General features: G+C 60.9%; 1 protein-coding gene across 6 annotated transcripts in view; it reads left to right on the top strand.

The window, feature by feature from the left end:
- CHST8 (carbohydrate sulfotransferase 8) overlaps positions 1 to 19710 on the top strand; it is a 130026-nt gene extending 110316 nt beyond the window's left edge. For all 6 annotated transcript variants that reach the window (XM_077855860.1, XM_077855867.1, XM_077855869.1 and 3 more), the window contains 2 exons: positions 17623 to 17660; positions 18191 to 19710. In XM_077855860.1, the coding sequence (XP_077711986.1) occupies positions 17623 to 17660; positions 18191 to 19300 (1148 nt within the window). In that variant the 3' untranslated portion in view covers positions 19301 to 19710. The remainder of the gene's footprint in view (positions 1 to 17622; positions 17661 to 18190) is intronic.
- The last annotated feature ends 3231 nt before the right edge of the window (positions 19711 to 22941 follow it).

Genomic DNA, 22941 nt, shown 5'->3' with positions numbered 1-22941 from the left:
AAGGGGAGGCGGAGGGTACTGTGCGGTGGCTCATGCCGTGCCGAGGTCGCAGGAGGGTCGGGGTCATTGCACACATCAGGCAAGGGGCCCTGGCATGCGCTCTGGATCTCCGAGGGGTTGTTGACTGCCATCTGTCCACCAGCTACGTGTCGAGCGTCCTGTAGGGCCTGAGGGCCTCTGTGGAGCCTGGAGCCGGGGCTGGCATCGGTCCTGGGTCCCAGGTTCCCCAAAGTGATTGGGGGACCTCGGTGCTCAGAGATGGGCGGGTGAGGGGAGGCCTGGAAGGCCCCAGACTCTGTGTCAGGGCGCTCTGCATGAGAAGTGGGGACCTCCCTGAGAAGGAGAGGCACAGAGGTCTGAAACCTGCGAGAGAAATGCTCAAGAAAGGTGTCCTGAAGGGGTGGTGACACTTAGGAGATCCTCTTGGAGTCTGTGAGTGGGGTCACAGGGGCCGGGAGGGGCCCTATCCGCTAAATTCAGTTTCTCCGGCTGCATGCAGAACTAGACACCCGCACCAGGGGCTCTGGTCCCCACCAAAGGCACGGACGGGGATAGACCCTTTGTCCTCAGAGCCTCTTGGTCATTCCCCTCGGATTACCTGGGCCTGGGGGCCTGTCCCTGAGGAGGAGCCGGGGTTAGCGTCTCCCTGTGTCCTGGGCCACTTCTCTCTCCCCCAGGCCTCCAGCCAGGCCACGGAGGCTACCCAGAGAGGGACCCACGCCCCCACTGCACCTGCAGCCGGCGTCCTGCAGACCCACCTTCTCAGTCTCCCTGTCAGGAGTCCAGAACTATCGATTCTCTTAATTGGCTGCTTGCAGGAGGCCAAAGGAAAAAAAAAAAAAAAAAACAGGCAAAGCGGAATAAAACATTCTTTCTGGCTCTCCACAAGCCTGCGCAGCAGAGCCTCACGGTTCCCCCAGGAGACCCCGGACACCAGGCGCCCAGCACCCCCGGGGAGGGCAGAGGCGGGATGGGCACTGGCCCGAGCCCCGCGGAGCCAGCCTCCCCTCCAGGACGGCACCCCCCGGCCCCTGCGGCGGCCCGAGCATTTCATTATGAGCTCAGATTATTATCAAGTACAAGGGGGAGTGGAGGGGACCTTATAAGCTCTCCTTTTAATAATGAATCCCATTTCCTCTTGCATTCGGTTTTCTTGCAACAGATGCTGTTGCAGAAAATGGAACAAAATAGAAAAGATAAAAAGGCGAGTAATTAACTGGGCCCAAAAGCCTCCCCAGCAGATGTCGGGGACGGCGGGGCAGGGTGCCCAAGGCCCGCCCACCGCACCCCCGCCTGGCACGGCTGCCCGGCGGCTGCTTCGGGGACCCATATGTTCGGATGGTTCTCGGCTTGGCTTGGTGTTGGGGAAGCACGGAGCCGCCCCCCTGCTGTTCAATAACTGATGACCATTTTTCTCCAATTATACTGAAATTGAAGGATCCTCAGACGTAGACACCCCAGTAAAATAATTAGTGCTTAAAATGTTAATTGGGCTCAGATGCGCCTCTGCCGGTGGAGGCTGCAAGGGAGCCCGCGGGAGGGTGACCCTCCGCTGAGAGAGCTCTGCCTTGTGCCTCTGTGGGGCGGGGGGGGGGTCCCCCCTGCCACCGCCCAACATGCTGCCCCCCGCCCCCGACGTGGGCAGCCTGAGGCCAAGAAGCTGGTGCCCGTGAGAACGGACGGCTGCATGGGACCTGCAGTGACCCCCCCGCTGGGTGAGGACAGGGGCACGCAGAGTCGGGTCTGGCCTGGACCCCGGCTCGGCCCTCTCCCCAAAGCCAGCGCTGTGGACCGGGGCAGGCCACCCCACCTCTCTGAGACGGCCTCACGCAAAACAGGGACAGTAAAACCAGCCCCTGCTGATGTGCGGAACAGTCCAGAACATGTCTTTGTCTGGCCCTTCTGTCCTGGGGCACCCACCGGGTCCCAGGTGAGCAGTTACAGAAGCAACGCTTACCCTTCCCCCAGGGCCAGGTGGGTTGGGGTTGGGGTTGGGGTTGGGGTTGGGGCAGAGTTGTCCTGCTGTGAGCAGTCGGGGGCCCGGTTCCTGGTTCCCCAGGAAGGTTCTACAGCCTGCATCCCATGCACAAGGGCTGCACCCACCACCCTCCCACCAAGCTTCTCACCGACTGGGGGACAACCCTCTCCCTGCCCCTTGGACAGGAATTCGCTGTCCCTGCCTGTGAGTTTGCCCCCCGTGTGCACCCCAGGTCCGATCTCCGCCGAAACGACACCCCTAAGAGGTGCAGGCGCCTGTAGGCCGCGCGTCCCGAGGAAGTGCACTGGGATAGTCCCTGTTCCGTGATCCAACACATAAGAAGATTCCTTCATCCCTTGTTGTCATGGGAAGTATATATATTAACTGGTTAATATTAATGTGTTGGCCGATTAATATTAATATCCGAGCCGATTCATACTTCACAAGGCAAGGATGTTGACGAGCCCCGCACGGCCGCGACAGCTGTCGGGTTTGGGCCGTTCCCGGGGGAGGCGGCCTCGTCGATGCTGACCCCCCGTGCGGCGCCTCGTCACGGACCCCGTCGTTAGCCGTGTCTGTCAGGCCTGGCGTGGAAGCGTGTTTGGATTCTGATTGTGGCAATTAAAATCCCTGCCATCCAAGGCAGCATATTTTATCATTTAAATAGCATTTTACATTCTCCTAACATATTTTCCCAGTAACATCGTTAAATTAGGTGATAAAAGGTTATTTCTTTGCTTCTGAAGTTGAAATACGTTACCATTATCCCTTATCTGCCTGGAATTAGAAAGGTTTCGGTATTATACATTCTAAAGGTTTCATTATCAAAATTTGCCAGACTTTAGAAAACAAACAATTCTTTTTTTTTTTTTTTTTCCTTTGTTTTAATCAAAGATGGACGGAGCTTTCTTTGTCTTCTGGCGTTGGAGATTGCTTCCAGGGTTCGGGGGAAAGGGAAGTTTTCTGCAGCGGCCAGAGATGTACTCTCGGGGCTCAAGGGGGACCGCTGGGGAACCTGGCTTACCTCCGGTTGGCAGCTGCCACCTGTGCCACCTCCAGGAGAGCCAAAGATGGTCAGGAAGGCTTGGGCTTCTTGTCCCTCTTGCCCAGAAGGAAGGCACAACTAGAGGTTGCACGTTTAGCCAGTGGGGCTGGACTAGGGTCTGTCTGTGGGGTGTGGCTTCCCCACCCCGTCTCCTGTCCAGCTACCCACCTGTCCAGCCCTTGCATTTGCCTGGCCTCCATTTCAAATTCTTTCCTCTGGACCTCGAACCATCTGCCCACCATCCACCTGTCACCCACTCACCATCCACCCACCCACCCACCATCCACCTGTCACCTGCCATCCACCTGTCACCCCCTCACCATCCATCCACCCACCCACCATCCACCTGTCACCTGCCATCCACCTGTCACCCCCTCACCATCCATCCACCCGCCCACCATCCACCTGTCACCTGCCATCCACCTGTCACCCACTCACCATCCATCCACCCGCCTACCATCCACCTGTCTACCATCCACCTGTCACTTGCCATCCACCTGTCACCCACTCACCATCCACCTGTCACCCACCATCCACCTGTCATCTACTCACCACCCACCCACCCACCATCCACCTGTCACCCACCATCCACCTGTCACCCACTCACCATCATCCACCCGTCCACCATCCACCCACCAGCCTAGCTGCGGCCAATGTGTCCCCCGGGGGCCATCTCCCCATCACCATCCCTGTGCTCCATCACATCTAACATGGAAGACACCTCTTGCACGACACACGAGCCTCCCTCTACCCGGATTCCCACACCCACACCCCCCAGTTAGCCGTGCCCTGAGCAGGGGCTGGGGCCATACGCTCTGTGCCCAGCATCCCTGAGTCCCCCTGTATCCTGACTCCTTAGAGGCAGGAATGTCTCTGATGTGGCATTTTAGGCCGTGGGCTCTTGTGTGAACACGTCCCTGCCTGACGGGGACAGCACGTGGGCCCGGAGAGCAGCCGTGTCCCCCTGGGGACGAATAGGCCTTCCCTGAAACTTGACCCGTCCCACCTCCTCCCATCCTGTGTCCCAGGGCATTTCACCAACGAGGAGGCTCCTGCTCTCATGGACTTCTGGCCAGATGGGAGCTTGAGCTGGTTTGGGGGGGACAGTGCCGCTGCCCTGTGGCGGTCCCCCGAGGGTCTTCCCACGCCATCTCCAGCCTCTGCCCTGCTCCCGGGGCCAGCCGGGGCCAGATGTTGGGGGCCCGAGTGACAGCGTGTGAGCCGAGGGCGGGCCCCGGGGAAGCAGGGCTGCCAGTTTCTTCCTGAACCTTGAGATCGACCCCAGCGTCCCGGGAGGCCTCTGCGCAGGCGAGATCACCCCCTGCGAGGGTTGGAGTGAGAGAAGGCAGCGGGGGGCACCTGCCTGCGGCCAGGTTGGCCCTCGTTCTCCCGAGGAGCTCAGCCCTGCAGAACTGCCCTCGCCCGGCCCGGCAGGCCTCTCCCCACCCAAGACGGGGCGGCAGACTGGAGAAGGGTGGCCTCGGCATGTTCCAGAAGCTGTCCTGAGCGCAGAGGAAAGGCGTAACCCTCGAGAGGATGCCTTGCCCTGACCGCACGCTCCCAGTTAGGGGTGTGGCAGGGCAGACAGTGGCCGAAGGCTGGAAATGACGCCCCCAGGGGGTCCCCCCACCCGTGCGCTGCCCCCAGCACCCAGGAGAGTGCCCTTTCGGTACATTTCTAGCTCTTCCAAAATCCCCACCGTCTCCCAACCATGAAGTCTCACAAAAGCCTCAGGCGTTCAAAGCCTGCTGCCCCGTCCACACCCCCCATGCGTCCTATGCCCCCCGCCCCACCTGTGCCATTACACAGCACCCCTCACTCTGTGACCTCCTCCCTAACAAACAAAACATGCTCGTTGCCGTGGTAAGCTCCCCCGGTGTGATTTATTGCCATCATCACGGTATTTTGTTTGCAGCTGTAAACCTCCAGACATAAATCAAGTCATTAGAAGGAATGACGTTTAATTCTGCAGAAGATGCCTCGGTGGGCTGAGCGGCCCTCACCCAGCCAGCGAATCATTCATTCTAGAGAGGTCGGCCCCGAACACACGCGTCCACGGGCAGCCCCTCATCTGCAACCACACACAGGCGCGGCAAGCCAAAGGCACAAGCCCAGCTGCTTTTGTCCCTTGGAATAGGCTCCGTGCGACTGCAAAGACATGCCCCAAACGCACGCCGGGGCAATCCGGACGGACGGGAGCCTTCATTCCGCAGGAAGAGCCCGCAGCGGGTGGGGCCGTCTCCCAGCCTGGGATGGCTTGCGTCGCCCTGAGAGCTGCCGCTGGTGGCACTTCAAAGGAGGCAGGGGAGCAGCTCAGAACTGTCTTCAGCTCTCCTTGCACAGAGACCCCCGCCACCGTGGAGCAGCCGTTACACGGGACCGTATTCTATGTGCAAGACCGGAGCGTCCGATTTCCAGGAGACACCTGCTGAGCTTGAAGGGAAGGTCCAGGGAGCTCAGGACAGGGCTCCCCAGGTCCCGGCAGATGGTGCCTCTCCTAGTTAGGGAGGCATCCCCAAAATGCCCGAGAGGGGAGGGGCCTGAGGGCCTCAGCTGAGGGATTGCCTTAAAGACTTTGGCAAATTCTCAGCGCACATGACAATTGTGAAAATCCGGGATGACATTTCCAGGGTTTGGTTCTACTTAATATTCCTGTGCTCAGAGCTAATGAGGGTGTTGTTATGCGGCGTTATGTTGACTGCGCGTTTCAAGGATGTTGGAAGTCGGGGGGCCGGGATGCCTGGTTTGTGGCCGGACAGTTTTTACCCACGCTCCGCACTGTTTTCCAGCTGGGAGCTCCTCGCTGGGAGCCCCTCGTGTCGCGGGGTCCATGTGGCCTAACTCCTCTACTTATCTGTCCCCCCTGGACTCCCTCTGACAGCAGGTGGGGGGCAGGTGTTTTTGTGCCCTCCCCCTCACACCCCGACTCCCCAAGCCCTACAGCGCTCCCCCTCTTTCTCATCTCCCTGCACTACCTGAGCTCAGGCACCCCCATCCCTCACCTGCACTAGGATGCAAGAACCCCACCTGATTTTGCCCCTTCTTTAGGCTTTACCTTTCTCTCCGTTCCCCACTTGCCTCCAGAAGGACCCTCGAAGATACAGCCTGCAGGGCCTCTCTGCCGTCTGTCCCCTCATATCCCAGCCACACAGTCAGTGCCCCTGAACCAGTTACCTTCTGTGAGCCGGGGGGAGGTGGGGCAAGGGATCTGTGGGTCTTTGCGGGAGCGTGTGATGCCCGGTGTGGAGCCCAGCCAGCACGCTGTGGTGGGGCCGTGAGAGGATAGGATGTGTGCTCCCCAGGATGGCCCGGGGTTGCTGGGGTCAGCCCACAGCCAGCCCAGTGTGGCCCCCAAGGCGCCGGGCTGCACAGAGCCAAGGTCAGGCCAGCCAGAAGGGAGAGGAGGTGGGTGTTGGCTAGATATCCAGGGACGGTGGGTCCCCACAGTCAGCACCCACCAAGGCCGAGATTAACGCCGCAGTCCAGGCCTCGCCCCTGAGAGAAGCCGGCCAGAGGCTTCCTGAGCTGCTGGTGGCCCAGTCCTTGGCCGGACCTGACTTGACGTTCAGGCCTTGCCCTGGGCGTCCCCTCCTGTCTCCCACGTGGACTGCAGCTACCCAGACCCGTGGCAGGGATCACCTGGATTGACTGCCCGGGCCCCCCAACCCCCGAGCGCTCCGAGCAGCTCCGAGCAGCTCCAAGCAGCTCCAGGCTTCCTCTTGCAAACTGTGATCACCAGAGGTTCTGTGCTGCTCGGGGACACGCGGGATAACCCCTGAAATGCAGTCGCCATTCAGAGATCTCTGTGGCCTGGAGGAGAGCCCGGAGCTGCAGCTGCCCGTGCACGTTGCTGGGGACCGGCCGGGGACGAGGGCTCACTGGCCAGTCTCGGGGCCCCTCGGGGTATAATCTGCGGATAGTTTTGACTGCGTGTACACGGCCTCCGGGGCATCTTCCGAGAACCAACCGGAGCATCCATCCCCGAGCCCCTGGGCAGCCCCCTTGCAGCCCCACCTCCCCCAGGGGAGGGGGTCAGGCTCCTCAGCCCCCTTGAGGCCCCACCTCTGGGATCCTGACCCCCTCTCCCCTGGGTGGGGGCCGGTGGGGGGCCTGGAGTGCCTCCCTGAGGACCAAGCGGCTCTTGCCTCAGGTTCAGGGCTGCTGGGGAAGGGGGTGCTCCAGGGAAGCATCAGCTGGAATAGATTCACTTCTGTGGCTCTCGGGGTATCTAAAGCAGCAGCTGTGACGGGTCTGACAGCCACAGGCCAGCTCAGTAATTGACGCCACAGCCGGAGCGACACATCCTGGAGCCAGCTAGAGCTGGGCCGATCATTATCTTGTGCCTGGGCCACCACAGTAATGAGGCTGCCCCGCCGGCGGCCTCCGATGGCCTCACCGGGTTCCAGCCAAGGAGCACCTGTCACGGGGCCGGGCCAGTTGATGTTGCTGGCACTTTCCCCACAAACAGGCAGCCCTCTCTGTTTCAGGCTCCAGCGTGACGCGCTCCTTTTTATTTCTTGGAAACCCCTGGTAGGAATTCATCAATACTTAAGCCAAATTAGGCTCCCGACAGCCAAATGGGAGGAGTCCCGCTTGACCCGGTCCTAGCAGCCCAGACACTGAGCCAGGGCTCCCGGGGGCTCTGGCCTCGGGCCGGGCCTGCTGCTGGGGCCCCGGGGATGGGCTGCCCGCGGCCTGGACCCTGTCCTCCCTGCCGGCTCTCCGCCCTCAGCGGGCCCTGGGCAGCCACAGGCCTGCGCTCCTGCACACGCACGTCTGCCCCAGCGCATCGCCCCTGCCCTCTGGACCTCTACACTCGGAGGCCCTCGGGCATCTCAAACCCAATGAGGATCCGCTCCCCCTCTCAGGAAACGGCTCCAGAAACCAGAATGTGCCTTAGTCTGCGACCGGGCAGTCCCCAAGTGGTACTGACCCAGCGGCCTACAGGCCCTGGCTTGTGCCAGTCCCCGAGGGCCCAGCCCCATTTCACCTAAGTGGCTTGAAATCTGCCGAGGAGGTGTTTACACCACAGGAAGCAGCAAACACTACAGACCAGGTCCTCCCCACCGTCCAGGGAACCGTCACCAGCACACCGCCCTGCTTATGCTCCCTGAGGTCTTCCTCACGTCTTCCTCCTCCCTCGACCATCACCACCGGGGGGGAGCCAGGCCTTGGACGTCTGTCTCCACCCCAGACAGTGGCAACACCACCAGCCCACCAGCCTTTCTGCTTCTGTCTTCAGTTCTTCATGTCAGAATGGTCCTTAAATTCAAGATAGCTCCTAGCTTAAAGCCTTTGTAGACTTCCCTTGGGCCTTAAGAGATAAGATCAGGTGTCCGTGTCAGGACCAGAGGGCCCTTGCTTGCTGCCCCTGCCAGCCACAAAGTCCTACCATTTCCTTCTTTTTTCTTCTTTTATTTTTTTATTTTTTATTTTTTAAAGAATTTATTTATTTATTCACGACAGACACAGAGAGAAAGAGAGAGGCAGAGACACAGACAGAGGGAGAAGCAGGCTCCATGCAGGGAGCCCGATGCGGGACTCGATCCCGGGTCTCCAGGACCACACCCCCGGCTGAAGGTGGCGCTAAACCGCTGGGCCACCGGGGCTGCCCTTTTTTCTTCTTTTAAAAGATTTTGTTTATTCATGAGAGACAGAGACACAGGCAGAGGGAGAAGCAGGGTCCCTGCGGGGAGCCAGATACAGGACTCGATCCCAGGACCCCAGGATCGCACCCTGAGCCAAAGGCAGACGCTCAACCACTGAGCCACCCAGGTGCCCCAGGCCTGCCATTTCTTGACACCCTTCAGTCTCTGTGTCCCTTCAGGTTCCGTGTCCCTTCAGTTTCTATGTCCCTTCAGTGTCCATGTCCCTTCACCCGTAAGGCCCATTTCTACCAGGAAAGCTCTCATTACACCCAGATGCCAATTAGCTGTCACTACCTTAGGGAGGCGTCCCCCAATGCCCTGGACTTGCTGACATCCCCTGCCCCCCGCCGCCTGCTGCTCACCCCATTGCTGCTACTGCATGTGGCATTGCTGTGCAGTGCCTCGTTTCCTTGCTAGACTGTAAGCCCCAGGAGGGCAGGGCCATGACTGTCCCATTGGTGGCCAAGACACTGTCACCAGTGTGTGAGACACTTCCTGGCACATACAGGTGCTCAGTTGGCGTGGAGCGAGTGGACAGAGGGTGCTGGCCAGCGTGACTGCTCGGTCACCTGATCTCACCAACACACCGCAGGGGAGGCAGGGACGGCCACCAGGGGGCCCCGCGGCCTTGCCAGCGAGTGTCATGGGCTTGGTTCCTTCTCCTCTGCAGCAGCTTCCAGGAGCTCCTGCTAATCCCTCCAGGCTCGTGTGTTGAAATAACACATGAAGGGAGGAGAGGCACGTCCCCCACATGTGCCATGTACGCTCAGCGACTGTGTACAGACGTGAACACGCATGCTGCCCACGCAGCACGCCCCGGGATGCATGCGCAGATGGCATGATGCACCCCTCGGTATGCACATCGGTTCCGTGTGACACGCACATGCGGGGGTCCAGTGCAGTGCACGGCACCCATTGGGGGGAGCTGTGCAAACCCCCGAACGTGGCAGGAATCACCCCCTAGCTCTGACAGAGGAGGGCTTTGGAGCAGGAGCTGGGGACCCCTCCCTGTGGGCAGGCAGGCATATGGGCTGGTGGGGGGAGCGCTCAGGGACATCGCACCCCCGAGGATGGGCAGACGGGTGGCTGTGGAGCAGCAGGACAGCTGTTGGGCTTGCAGACCGGCTCGCCGGCTGGCTGACTGACAGGCAGCGCCGAGGCCCCACGCTGACGGCTGCAGGGGAATTCGCAGCCACGGCTGGGCTGACGGGGAACTACCCGGTTGAATCGTGGATCCTAATCACGGAGGCCGGGGAGTGGAATCGCTAAACAAAACAAGCAGTGGTCGGAGCCGTCAGGTGCCCATCAGCCCGAGTCGGGAAGATTCGCGCTTCTGTCCTCGGCAGGCGGGTCCCAGAGTCCCCGCTGCGCAGGAGCCGGGCTCAGAGAAGCTCAGCCGCTACCGAGGGCCGAGGGGACCGGAGATAGGGACCCCGGGAAGCAGCAGCTTCCCTCCCACGGGCGCTCTCTGTGCCAAGCACCGTGCATGTTGCATTTGCACGTTTAGGGAAATGGTGTTTTTTTATCCCATCTTACAGATGAGGGAACGAAGGTTCACTGAAGCCAAGGGGTTTGTCCAAGGTCACACAGCTGTGCTCTTGCTCTCGTTTCTTTTAGAATATAGGACCCCTTGGTACAAGCTGCTACTCAGAGCTGAGTCTCCAGGCGAAGGGAGGGGAAGCCAAGGGTCAGGGGTTACTGTGTCTTGAAGCAACTGGGAGAAGCCCACCCACAGAGGCTGAGGCAGGAGGAGAGGGGCCTGTGGAGGTGCCCACTGCCCTGCCCAGGAGCACCCCTGGCGGCCTCCTGCCTCTGCCCCGGGCCTCCTGCCTCTGCCCCGGGCCTCCTGCCACTGCCCCGGGCCTCCTGCCACTGCCCCGGGCCTCCTGCCTCTGCCCCGGGCCTCCTGCCTCTGCCCCGGGCCTCCTGCCTCTGCCCTGGACCTCCTGCCTCTGCCCCGGGCCTCCTGCCACTGCCCCGGGCCTCCTGCCACTGCCCCGGGCCTCCTGCCTCTGCCCAGGGCCTCCTGCCTCTGCCCCGGGCCTCCTGCCTCTGCCCCGGACCTCCTGCCTCTGCCCAGGGTCTCCTGCCACTGTCCCGGACCTCCTGCCTCTGCCCCGGGCCTCCTGCCTCTGCCCAGGGCCTCCTGCCACTGCCCCCGGGCCTCCTGCCTCTGCCCCGGGCCTCCTGCCTCTGCCCAGGGCCTCCTGCCCCTGCGCCGGGCCTCCTGCCCCTGCCCCGGACCTCCTGCCTCTGCCCAGGGCCTCCTGCCTCTGCTCAGGGCCTCCTGCCCCTGCCCCGGGCCTCCTGCCCCTGCCCAGGGCCTCCTGCCCCTGCCCCGGGCCCGCACTCCGACCACAGAGCCTCTGGGAGCCCCGTCTTCCTGCCCTGGGCCCGGGCCAGCAGAGGTGGGCATGGCATGGCTGAGGCTGGTCTCCTGGCCAAGCACGGAGGCTGAGCAGAGAATTTAATGAGTTGGATTTTCCTGTGATCACAAGTGAGAATTTAAGACCCTTCGGTGAGGCTCCTTGCATCTGAATTCTGTGCCTCGAGTCCAGGCTGCCCGCTAATTGCTGAGTGTGTTTAAACTTCAGTTTTGCATCTCATCTGCATAAATTAACAACCTGCCCAGAGGAAGGGAGCAGCTCACAATGAGGCATCGAGGCCGATGGGGGGGGGGGGATGCCGCTCCAAAGGGCAGAGTCCAAGCTGTGGGAGAAAAGCCAGAAGAGGTGTGGCCGCCCGCAGGCCACAGGCCCTGTCCCCGTGCCCCCCAGTGCCCCACGGGTGGCAATGGGAGGCAGCCAGTTGGGTGCATTGTAGATCTGACCACACTGCCTGGGTGGGGGTGCACAGACCCCTCAGCCTGGGCAGCTCCTGTCTGCATCTTGCCACATGCTGGCAGCCGCTGTACAGACTCCCAGACCTTTCCCAGGCTGCCGGGCTGAGGGGTGCAGCTCCTCCAGGGTCTGGCGGGCTCCAGCCGGAACCCTGGGCCACTCCTGCTGGCAGAATCCCAAACCCATCCTCACCTCCAGGGGTGGCTCTCCATCCAGCCAGCGTCAGCCTTTTCAAGAACATTTATTGAGCTCCTGCTGTGTGCCAGGCGTGTTGCCAGATTGACACACACAGAGGAGACATGGTCCCTGCCCAAGAACATGGAGAGTTTACACAGTCCTTCACCACTGATCGGATCACCCAGCCTAGCTGGGGAAGTATTTTCTTACCTCCTCTGGGCTGTTCCTGGCCCTCCCCCACAGTGCCCTTAAAGCCCTCCGAAGTCACACCCCCATGTTATGGGTTGAATTGTGTGTCCCCTTCAATTATGTTGAAGTCCCAACTCCTGGGACCAGTGAAGGTGACGTTATAGAGTCTTTGCAGATGTCTTCAGATTCGGATGAGCTCGTTAGGGTGGGTCCTAATTCAAAATGATGTCCTTGGAAGAAGAAGAAAAGGGACAGGCACACAAGGGAAGGGAAGACAGCCGCGTGCGGGTGGGAACAGAGGCTAGACTTCAGTGGCCACCAGCCAGGGAACATCTGGGGCTGCCAGAAGCTAGAAGAGTCTGCGGAGGGAACACGGCCCTGCTGACACTTTCATTTCAGACATAGCCTCCGGAACTGTGAGAGGATGAACGTTTGTTATTTTAATGGCTTAAAATACCAGCCTTGTGGTACTTTGTTACTGCGAGCCTCAAAAAACCAGTGTACCCCTTGTGATGGTTGATTCTGTGTCGACTCGACGGAGTTATAGTGCCCAGATGTTACCGTGAAGGTGTGTTTTTTTCGATGGGGTTAATATTTAAGTCAGTAGACTCCGAGTGAAGCAGATTACCCACCATGTGGGTGGGCCTCATCCAATCAGTTGAAGGCCTTAAGAGGAAAGACTGGTCCTCCAAGGAGGAAGGAGTTCACCCTCAGACTCTTCCCTGCGTCTCCAACCTGCTGACCTCCTGCAGGCTTCGGACTTGCCAGCCTCTACAACTGCATGAGGCCATTCCTTTAAATAAATGCCCCCCCATATGTATTCTAGTCATGGAGGACTAATTGAGCCCCTCCTTCAGAACCCTTCCAAGTTTCCTGTGGAGTGAGGGGCCTGGCTGTTCCCTAAGGGCTTTCTCCCCTGACCCACCGGGCTGCAGTTTGTCCTACCAGCATCCCTGCCTCACACCTTGCAGCTCACCACCACCGTGTGAGGACCCGGACACCACCCAGCCGTGCGGGCTGCACCCTGGCACACACACCTTGGGTGCAGGAGCTGCTTCTTTCCGAGTAGGACATGAAAGGGCAGAGCAAGGCAATGCTGCTCATCCACCAGATGCACCTGCCAGGGAATCTGGGTGGGCCCAAAGCTTGGACTCTGTGTCTCACACATGGTGGAAACCCAGATGCAGCGGGGGCCTCGTTTCCAGTGTCTTCCCTGGCTCAGGCCAGCCGAACCCCCTGGAAGCTTCCCAGCCTGAGGGGCACGCGAGTAGCCATCACAGATGCTGTGGCCACACAGGCTCAGCCACCAGAAGACCCAGGACGTGGAGAAGGTGGCAAGGAAACACAGTTGGGTGTAGGTCTGAGGACCCAAGGACCACAAGCTGAAACTGCACAGAGCAGGGACTGTGGACTCACGCCCGTGTCCTGTGGCCCTGCTGGCCCCTTTGGGACAGCCCTGTCTGCCCCCAGGCCGCAGTGTTCAGAGTGGCAGGACCCTTTCCCCACAATCAGGGCCTGGGGCTTGGGTTTGAGAAGCCAGATTAGCAGTCACACTCCCCAAACATGGTCGAGCAAGGGCTCATGTGACACTTCCAGCCCTTTCTAGGAACTGGGGTCCTGTTTTGACCCATGTCGGTATTGCTGGTCTGCACAGCCTGACCCCCAGTGGGTCCTGGGCATCAGAGATTGGAGCTTTTGAATTGAACCCAGCAGATCTCCCTGCAGTGACTTTGGAGAGAAGTAAGCAGCAGCCCCGTCCCCAACAGCCTGTGAAGCCGCCTCCACAGCTCTGCCCCAGAGCCAGGCTGCGCAGCCTAATAATTATAAGAAACTGGCCATGCAGGGGGTGCCTGGGTGGCTCAGTCGGTTGAGCATCCGACTTTTGATTTCAGCTCAGGTCCTGATCTCAGGGTCCTGGGATCGAGCCCCAAGTTAGGCTCCACACTCAGTGGAGTCGGCTTGGGGATTCTCTCTCTCCCTCTGCCTCTCTCCCCACTCACACAGACACACACTCGTGCTCACTTGCTCTCGAATAAATAAATAAAGAAAAGAGGGGTGCCTGGGTGGCTCAGTCAGCTGGACGTCTGCCTTCAGCTCGGGTCATGGTCCCTGGATCCTGGGACCGAGCCCCATGTCAGGCTCCCCACTCAGTAAGGAGTTTGTATCTCCCCCTGCTGCCCCTTCCCCCCTGCTGTGCGCTCTCTCTCGCACGCGCTCTCTCTCTCTCTCCAATGGATAGATTAAGAATCTTTAAAAAAAAAAAAAGGTTATGCATCCATTTTCCATCTTTATATGAAAAAAGAGGAAGGAAGGAAGGAAGGAAGGAAGGAAGGAAGGAAGGAAGGAAGGAAGCCAGCCACAGACACCATCATCAGCCTTTGCCGCCCCTTGGCAGGTAACCCAGCAAGCTCTTCAGTCAAACACGCTGAAGAAAACCCTGAGCCAATGAAGAGTTCACAGTGTGGAGCCCACTTGGCAGTCCCAATAACTCATGCCTTGTTTATTCTCACCAATGCTCACTCTTATCATACAGCATGTGTTTCCACCGCTCTGCAAATGTCATCTGTCCAGAAAGAGAAAGTGGTTGGTTTGTTTTTTTGTTTTTTGTTTTTTTTCCACCGTGCAGGGGATGGAGCTCCCTCACAGATTGTTAACATTATGTTGAAAGGAGAAGACAAGTAGCTCAGACGCTGACATGGAGCATGTACATGACCGGCCTTGGGATTCCCCTGTCGCAGGGTTGGGGGTGGTGGTGGGGGGCTGTGAGGGAGACAGCGGAGGCGTGTGGTGGCGTCGGTGACATTGGATGGGACAGGAGGCTAGGGGTGGTGGGTGGCTTAGGTTGCTCAGCAAGCCCACCGTTTCTGCCTGGATTGCGCATTCATTCGAGGGCTGGGAAGGGGCTGCTGGTGGTTATATTGAAGCCGAGTCCTCCCCACCACCCCATGGCACCGGTTCTGGTGGGTTCTCCACGGGTGTCGCAGCGGCAGGGCTGTTAGGTGCCCTTCCCGGGTCGCCCCCCGGAGCTGTCCAGAGTGCTGAACGCAGCCCCCGCCCTCAAGGCGCCCAAGGCTGCTGACCTTCATGGGCTCCGAGCCAGGGGTGGTCTTTGCTTTGGCTTTTATCCAAGCCGTGCAGGGAAGAGTAGCTTCCTCTGCAGAAAAAGTAGGGACGGGGGGCCCCCCGGAAAGGGGAAGAGCCTGTTATGTTTCCTCCCTTAAGTTTCCGTCCTTATTCCAAAATGGCACATGGGATAGGGTCAGCCTTTGCCAGATGAGCTACAGTAAGTTTAAAAGTCGATAAGATACAGCTTGTGGCAAATTCAGGGTCTAGCTAAGATCTGTTGTTGGGTTTCCCACAAGACAATTTTCTTTTCCAAGGGGGCAACAGTGGCCACGTTGGCTAAATTTATTGGATAAAAGTGGCCAAGAGGTCAGGGACACCCCCAGCCCCACAGTCTGTCCAGCAAGGATGTTCCCTCCAGCCTTCAAGTGGGCCAACCTGGAAAGCCCGGGACAGGCCCCACAGCCCACCAGGCCCTCCAGGCTGCGAGGACAGTGCCAGCGGGAGGCCACAGCGGGAGGCCCTGACATCTCCATAAGCACATCCTCATCCAGCTCCACCGGCTGGCAGGGTGCCTTTTGTGAGCGGCTCCCGAGTCCCACTCCTGGCCAAATCTGGCATGACTCATTTGCTCCCGAAAAGGAATATAAATAAGCGCCACCGTACCTTGACAAGTTGACAGGATTGACAAGCGGAGTAAATTCCTGTATCTGAGACTCTGAGGAGGAGAGGTGATTTAGCAGAGCCAGCTGCCATCACCAGAAGAAAATAATTAAGGAAACCCAGCAGCGTGGAGGAAAGCTGAGTGTGCCGCGGGTCCCTTCTGCTGAAGGGATCTGTGATCGCTGGCTGCAGGAGGAAACCCTCCCGTGCCAGAAAGAAATCGGCTCAAGAAGCTCATGCTGGGATGAGGCCAAGCAAGGGGGTGGCCGGCACGAGGGAAGGAGGCTCTGAGCTGAGTGACTCCGGTGAGGGACTCAGTTCTAAAGGCCTCCTGTCTCAGGGTCAAGTACCCACTGCTTGCACCCCATACCCCGAGGAGTGCAGCCAGTCCTGCACGGAGCTTCCCCTCAGCCTTCATGGAAGAGTCTGGAAGCCCTGTTTCAGAGCTCCTGCACATGTACACACAAATTGCCGTAAGCTTTGGAACGCCCAGGAAGATACGGACACTCTGTCCTCTGCCCAGGGAAGGGCACACCCCTGTTCCCAGCCCAAGGGGATCCAAGTATTGCAACAGAAGAAAGATGCACCCTGCCCAAGTTCCACCTTTGTTTCACCTTTGGAACTCGAAGAAGTTCCCAGTAGGCTCAGGGAATGCAGGCTTTCCCTCCCAGGGGGACCTCGCGTCCCCACCTCCTCACTAGCTGGTAGATGAAGGGGATGTATAGGCCCAGGGTCTTAGCAACGGCTGAGCCTACAAAACCGGGCCTCATGGAAAAATTGGCAGAGTCCCTGGGTCAGGGACTGGATGTCCTCTCACCAGCTGGGTTCCAGCCGCTGGACCTGTGCCAAGGACACGGAGACAGCAGGGGATGTGCTGGGCCCCCAGAACATCTCTCTCACACAGCCCAGAAGCAGCCAGAACTCGGTCAGGTGTGCCCCATCGTGCCAACCGGAAGTTCAAGCCTTCTTTTCTGTAAAGGTTGGCTGGTTCTAGATTGTGACTGTGGCTTTTGACAAAGTCTCAGAATACAAACAGCCACTGACATGGTGCAAAGCTGGAAGGGCCCCTGGTGCCTCAATGGCCAGGCAGGGATGGGGGAAGGAGGCCAAGACTCCTAAATAGGTTCCCCAAAGGAAATCCTTGTGCTTTTCTAGGGCCTCCCGCAAAACAAACCGGAGGATAAAGCAGAACCCTCCCCTCTGGCCAAAGGCTCACTTCCCCAGGGCTTATTGTCCTGGGTGACTTCGGTCCCAGCCTAGCTAACGGGCCCCCTCGGTGGGAAGGGGGGACATTGTGGAGTGTGGTCAGCAGTGCACTGATCTGTCTCCATGGCCCTCCAGTGACAGGTGCTTGCTGCACAATCACTCTGTGCCTGGGCTCTGCTCAGCCCTTTGCAGGAGAGCAGGATGTGGCCAGCTCATGCCCGAGTCCCAGCGCCAGCTGAGTCGGCCAAAATCCCAAAGCAGATGCCTAGGTTAGGGGAGTGCCCAGTCCGAGGGAAGGAGTGTGTTCCACTCCCCTGCCTGTGTGTGCAAGGGGGTGGATGTGAGTGTGTCGTATTCCAAGTACAGAAAGCCCACGTCGACTAGAGCAAGGGCCAAGGGGGCATAGAGAGAGGATGGATAGGACTTTCTGAGGGTCCTTTCCCCATGCCTTAATGACAGTGAGGTTGTGCGGGGGTGACGGGGTGGCGCTCCGTGGTTCCCGGCTGTTCCACTGAGCAGGTGGGCACCTCTGGAGACCTTCCAGGTCACGTCGGGAGGTGAGACCCTGCAAAGTCATCACCGACTGGGAGCCAGTGGGCCCACATCTTGCTGCATCCCCATTTTCCGTATGGGTAGGAGCGTGGAGGTGCTCTCACACTGAGCCTTTCCCACCCAGACCTGCCTTTTCCACCCCAAGTGGCCTCCAGCCCTGGGGGCAGGGGGGGGGGTGTGCCCAACCGCCAAGAGCACGTGAGCAGGTCTTTGGGAGCCACGTGGTCCTTCGCTGCTAATACTGTCCTCTCTGCTTTTCAGGAATAAAGTTCAGCATCCGGCCGCAGCAGCCCTACAACGTGAGTTCCGAGAGTCCGATAAATCTCAGCACCAGCAGCCTGGGGACGGATGGGGAGGGCAGGGAAGAAAATCCGGAGCTCGTGTTGAATCTATTCATGGGAAGAAAAATGTGCGCGGTCCTTCCCAGGAGCCTTGGGAACAAAGCCCAGGGCTTTGGACCCATGAATTTCCCCTTCCTGTTAGCTGGTGGCTTTGGACTTGTGCTAATAGAGGCAGTAAATCCGCGCCAGCCTCCTTAGGCCGCCAGCCCCCCCATCCCTGCCCGCACCCCAAGCCAGGCAGGGCTTCCTGGGGGGCCTGCGCCATCTCGTGGCTGGAAAGACACTTGCACCTCTGGCCGGGAGACCCTGGCCAGCTAGGGGTGGGGCCTTTCGGGGACTCCAACCAGAGGGGTCACGTCCTCCGGATCGGCTGGTGTCTCCCCTCACAGGCCACGGAGGGGGCGGGGACCCCGGCCATAGCGAGGGCCTGACCCGTGTGACCCCCAGTGCCCCGTGCACCCTGATAACCACTTCTCTTCCTGCCCCAGGACCTCCCGCCTGCCAGCTCCCAGGCTGGTGACCTGAAGGCGCCTACAGAGAAGGTCCCCCGAGACTTGTCCAGCCAGGCCCCGAGGGGCTTCAGCCTGCTGGGGCCTGGCCGGCCTCAAGCCCCCCTAAACACGGGGGCCCGGCTCCGGCCCCGGCAGCGCCGCCGGCGGCTGCTGATCAAGAAAATGCCAGCCGCCGCCGCCGTCCCGGCCAACGGCTCCTCCTCCGGCGCCCTTGCGCAGTCGGCACCCTGGGCGCCGGGCGGCCCCGGGCTCAGCCTGCAGCAGAGCCAGCAGGAGCGCAAGCGGGTGATGCGGGAGGCCTGCGCCAAGTACCGGGCCAGCAGCAGCCGCAGGGCCGTCACGCCCCGCCACGTGTCCCGCATCTTCGTGGAGGACCGCCACCGCGTGCTGTACTGCGAGGTGCCCAAGGCGGGCTGCTCCAACTGGAAGCGGGTGCTCATGGTGCTGGCGGGCCTGGCCTCCTCCACCGCCGACATCCAGCACAACACCGTGCACTACGGCAGCGCCCTCAAGCGGCTGGACACCTTCGACCGCCAGGGCATCCTGCACCGCCTCAGCACCTACACCAAGATGCTCTTCGTGCGCGAGCCCTTCGAGAGGCTGGTGTCCGCCTTCCGCGACAAGTTCGAGCATCCCAACAGCTACTACCACCCGGTGTTCGGCAAGGCCATCCTGGCCCGGTACCGGGCCAACGCCTCCCGGGAGGCCCTGCGGACAGGCTCGGGCGTGCGCTTCCCGGAGTTCGTCCAGTACCTGCTGGACGTGCACCGGCCCGTGGGCATGGACATCCACTGGGACCACGTCGGCCGCCTCTGCAGCCCCTGCCTCATCGACTACGACTTCGTGGGCAAGTTTGAGAGCATGGAGGACGACGCCAACTTCTTCCTGAGCCTCATCCGGGCGCCGCGGAACCTGACCTTCCCCCGGTTCAAGGACCGGCACTCGCAGGAGGCCCGGACCACGGCGCAGATCGCGCGCCGCTACTTCACGCAGCTCTCGGCCCTGCAGCGCCAGCGCACCTACGACTTCTACTACATGGACTACCTGATGTTCAACTACTCCAAGCCCTTCGCGGACCTGTACTGAGGCGTGGGGCCGTCCCTGGTCCCTCGCCCGAGCGCCGCGATGGGTCCGGGCACGTGCGCCGCGACTGCTCGGTGCCGCGGGCCCTCGGCCGGGAGGGGAGGCCCGGCCCTGAAGGGGGCCCCTGGCCTTTGCCCCATCCCCACTTCCTCACTCTTCAGCTGAGGAGGCCGCCGCGGGTCGAGCAGGACCGCAGGAGTCCCGGCCGCGTAGACCCGGCTCGGCTAAGAGTCAGGACGACCAGGGGATTCTGAGGCCCGGAAGCCGAGGGCCCCAGCGGTCAGGGACCTCCTGCGGTCCCTTAGCCATTGCCTTGAACCAAACCACATGGTTTGCAGCTTTTCTATGACCCCGGGGGGTGGGGAGGTTCCCTTGGAATGAGGTTCCAAATAAAGCACATGGTTTCCAGAGTAGCGGTGTCTACACCTCGTGTTGGTCTACACCTTCCCCGGGCTCTGGCGGCTCTTTCTCCCTCCCCAGGACGGCCTGGGCCAGGCGCCTGCAGGTCCCGCCGCAGGGTGGCCCGGGCTGGGAGCGGCCTGGGTGAGAGGGGAGCCGAGGACCTGGGGGCCCCCGTTCAGGGCCGGTGACCCCCCCTCCCACTCAGGCTCCTGAGGCCAGGATGCGGTCCCCTGGGTCCTCTGGTCTCCGTATCAGCACATTTATATGAAAAGGAGAAGATCGACCCCATCCCTGTGGAGGCCCACGGGGGTCCCCTCTTGGTCACTTTGCGGGGGGCCCTGGGAGGACTGCCCGAGCTCTGTGGGCAACCTGCTGAGGGGGGCTGCCCCTGGGGTCAACGGGGCACAGCACGAGGGTCTCAGCGGGTGGGCCATGGCCGTTCCCCTCTCTAAGCACGGCTTTATCTCGAAGCTGTCCTCTGCAGACCCCCAGGCCCCGGCCTTGACCCCTGGCTCCGTTCACCCAACCAGACCACTTAAAGCTTTCGGGACCGCCCACCCTTCTCCACCCTTCTAGAGCTTCCGGTGGGCCTGTCTGCAGATCCCCCCAGGAGATGGCTCTCCATCTGGGAGATGGGGGGATCCCACTCGTTGGGGGAGATCCTGCTGGGCCCTAGGAGGAGACCCTGCTGGTCCCAAGGTGGACGTGCTGCTGGATCCCAACCAGCTTCCTGCTCCATCCCCCTTTCTGCCTCCACCGTGAGCTCTGGGAACTTAGGGGGACCAAGGAACTGAGGTGGCCTCCAACCTGCTCGGGGCCACATGCATCCGGAAGCCCGAGCTCGGAGAGGGCCCCCTTCTCCAGGTTCTAGCTGGAGTGGCCTGGCCATCTGGCAGGAGGAGCTCAGAGGGGTGGGAGGGAGGCCGTGGTCGGGGCCTGAGGGGCTGGCAGGTGTGGAGGTGGGGAGACAGATGCCAAGAGGCTCCGAGAGCCGGAGAGGCTGCCCCATACCTTGGCCAAGGCCGGGTCAGCATGTGTGCGAGGAGGGCAGAGGGCCTGGCCCGGGAACAGCTGCCCCTGGGCTGTGGTGCTCACAAAGTGAGATGGAAGTCACCGTGCACAACTGACGTCTCTGGTCCTGGATGCATCTGGGGAAGCCCGAGGCCGGTGTCACTGTGTCATCTCTTCAGCCAGGGGGACACCTGGAAGCCCAGCTTTGGCAGCCTGCCGGGCACTTCACCCACTGCTGCTGCTTGGAGACAATTAGGATTGCCATGGGGCCATCCTTCCAGTGTGTGTGTGGGGGGTGGGGGGGAGAGGAATGTATGTGGGGGAGGAACTGAGAGCAGGGAACGACGTCTACTCATGTCATCCCTCAGAGACAACCCGGCCTGAGTTGGGCGGAGGTACACGCACAACACATCCACCAAACAAGGGCTTTCCTGGGGCACCTGGGGGCTCCGTCGGTTAAGACTCCAACTCTTGGTTTCGGCTCAGGTCAGTCATGAGATCCTGAGCCCCACCTTGGGCCCAGCACACAGTGGGGAACCTGCTGGAAGATTCTTTCCCTCTGCCCCTCCCTGACATTGGTCTGCAAGAGTGTCCTCTCTCTTTCTCTCAAATAAATAAATAAATCCTCCATCCATGCAGCATGACCTCCATCCAAGTGCAGACCAGAGGCCCTGAGACGTCACCCCTGAACCCACGAGGATGCGGAACCCAACTGCAGCCCCCAACCCCAGACTCGAGCCTCATCTAGCCCCAGGGCTTGGGGACAGGGGCCTCAGTGCCGACACAGGAATGTGTGTGGGTGTTTGTGGGTTGTGTGTCTGTGTGAGTGTTTGGGTGGGTCAGTGGGGGAGGCAGAGCGTGAGCGTGCGAGCATGCGTGTGTGTGTGTGTGTGTGTGTGTGTGTGAGTGGTAGGTGTCGGTGTCTGGGGTGAAGGTGGTATGTACAGTGGGGGAGCCTGTGTCCGTGTCGGGGTGGGGAGGTACCGTGGACCGTCCTCCCTCCTCTCTGCGACCATCTTGAGCTCCTCCCCCGCCCCCCCATCTCGGCCCCTCTGTGGGTATAGTCTGGAGGGGGCCACAGGCTCCCCCCAGGGGTCGAGCAGGCCCAGGACCTTGGGGAAATAGTTGCCCAATCCCCAGTGCCCTTCCCCAGCTGGGTCTTCCAGATGGGGGGCCTCTCTGGACAGCCCACAGTGAAGTCCCTGCCAGGCCTTCCCCGACGTGAGCCTCGCTCTCTGAGAGGTGAGGAGCATAGACATCCCCAAAACCTAGGGTTCCCACTGGGGCCTGGGGTCCCCGGGGCAGGTGAGATGTGAAGTCCAGCCAGGTGGTCAGGTGTAAGATCCAGGCACCCCTGGCCCCTGAGACGTGGCCAAGCCCTCCTTCCCCCCTTGTCCCACAGGCTTGGCGGCACACACAGGGGCCCAGGACAGAGGCGGCCAGGCAGGTGACAGAGACAGCCTTCAGCACCCACCTCCCCTCCCAGGCAGGGCCCGTTTGCCAACCTTAACCTCCGGGTGGAGCCCACTGCAGGGGTTGGGAGCCCCAGGAGAACCCCGAGGCCAGCAGGTAGCCTGCCCTCACTGTCCCCCCATCTCCTCCTCGGCCTTTCCCTTCTGGGGAACACCCCTGGCTGATCAAGGGAACTTCCTCCTGGTGTCTCCCGACCACCCCACCCCAGAGCTGGGCATGGGGGCGCTCAGGAAGACGATGGGCCCTAGAATGCACCGAGTGGCCTCCAGGAGCCGGGGGCAGGTACAGGGCCGGGGGCTGAACAGGGCTGACACAAGGCTGTCGTCACCTCTGGGGACCCATGCTGATGGCACGATGATGCTGGGTGAAGAATCAACAGGCACCTGGGGTAGCCTCAGAGGAGCCTCACCTGGGCCAGCAGAGGCAGCTCCTGCTGCAGGGCTGCGGGGTTGAAGGGGGAGGCAGGGGGAGGGGAGGAGAGCCCGGGCTCTGGTCCATCCTGCAGGCCTGGCCTGGAGGTGAGGCCGTGCCCGGACTTCACGCTGCCCAGGAGGCCTTTCGCACAAGAGTCCCAGCTATGAGGTGGCCCCCCCGGGGTCACGGGGAGCAGCCGCTCCCCACCCCTGGCTCCCCCTGGGCCGGCCTCCACAAGGGAGGGGGAGGGGAGGCTGCACGGCTGCTCCCCAGGCTCGGGGAAACCCGGGGCAAGTGGCAAGGGCAGGAGCCAGAGGCCAGAGGGAGTCATTCCACAGGGCGTA

Source organism: Canis aureus, chromosome 1 (genome assembly GCF_053574225.1).
Source record: "Canis aureus isolate CA01 chromosome 1, VMU_Caureus_v.1.0, whole genome shotgun sequence".
Classification (NCBI taxonomy): Eukaryota; Metazoa; Chordata; class Mammalia; order Carnivora; family Canidae; genus Canis; species Canis aureus.
This window is presented reverse-complemented; position numbering and strand designations above follow the sequence as displayed.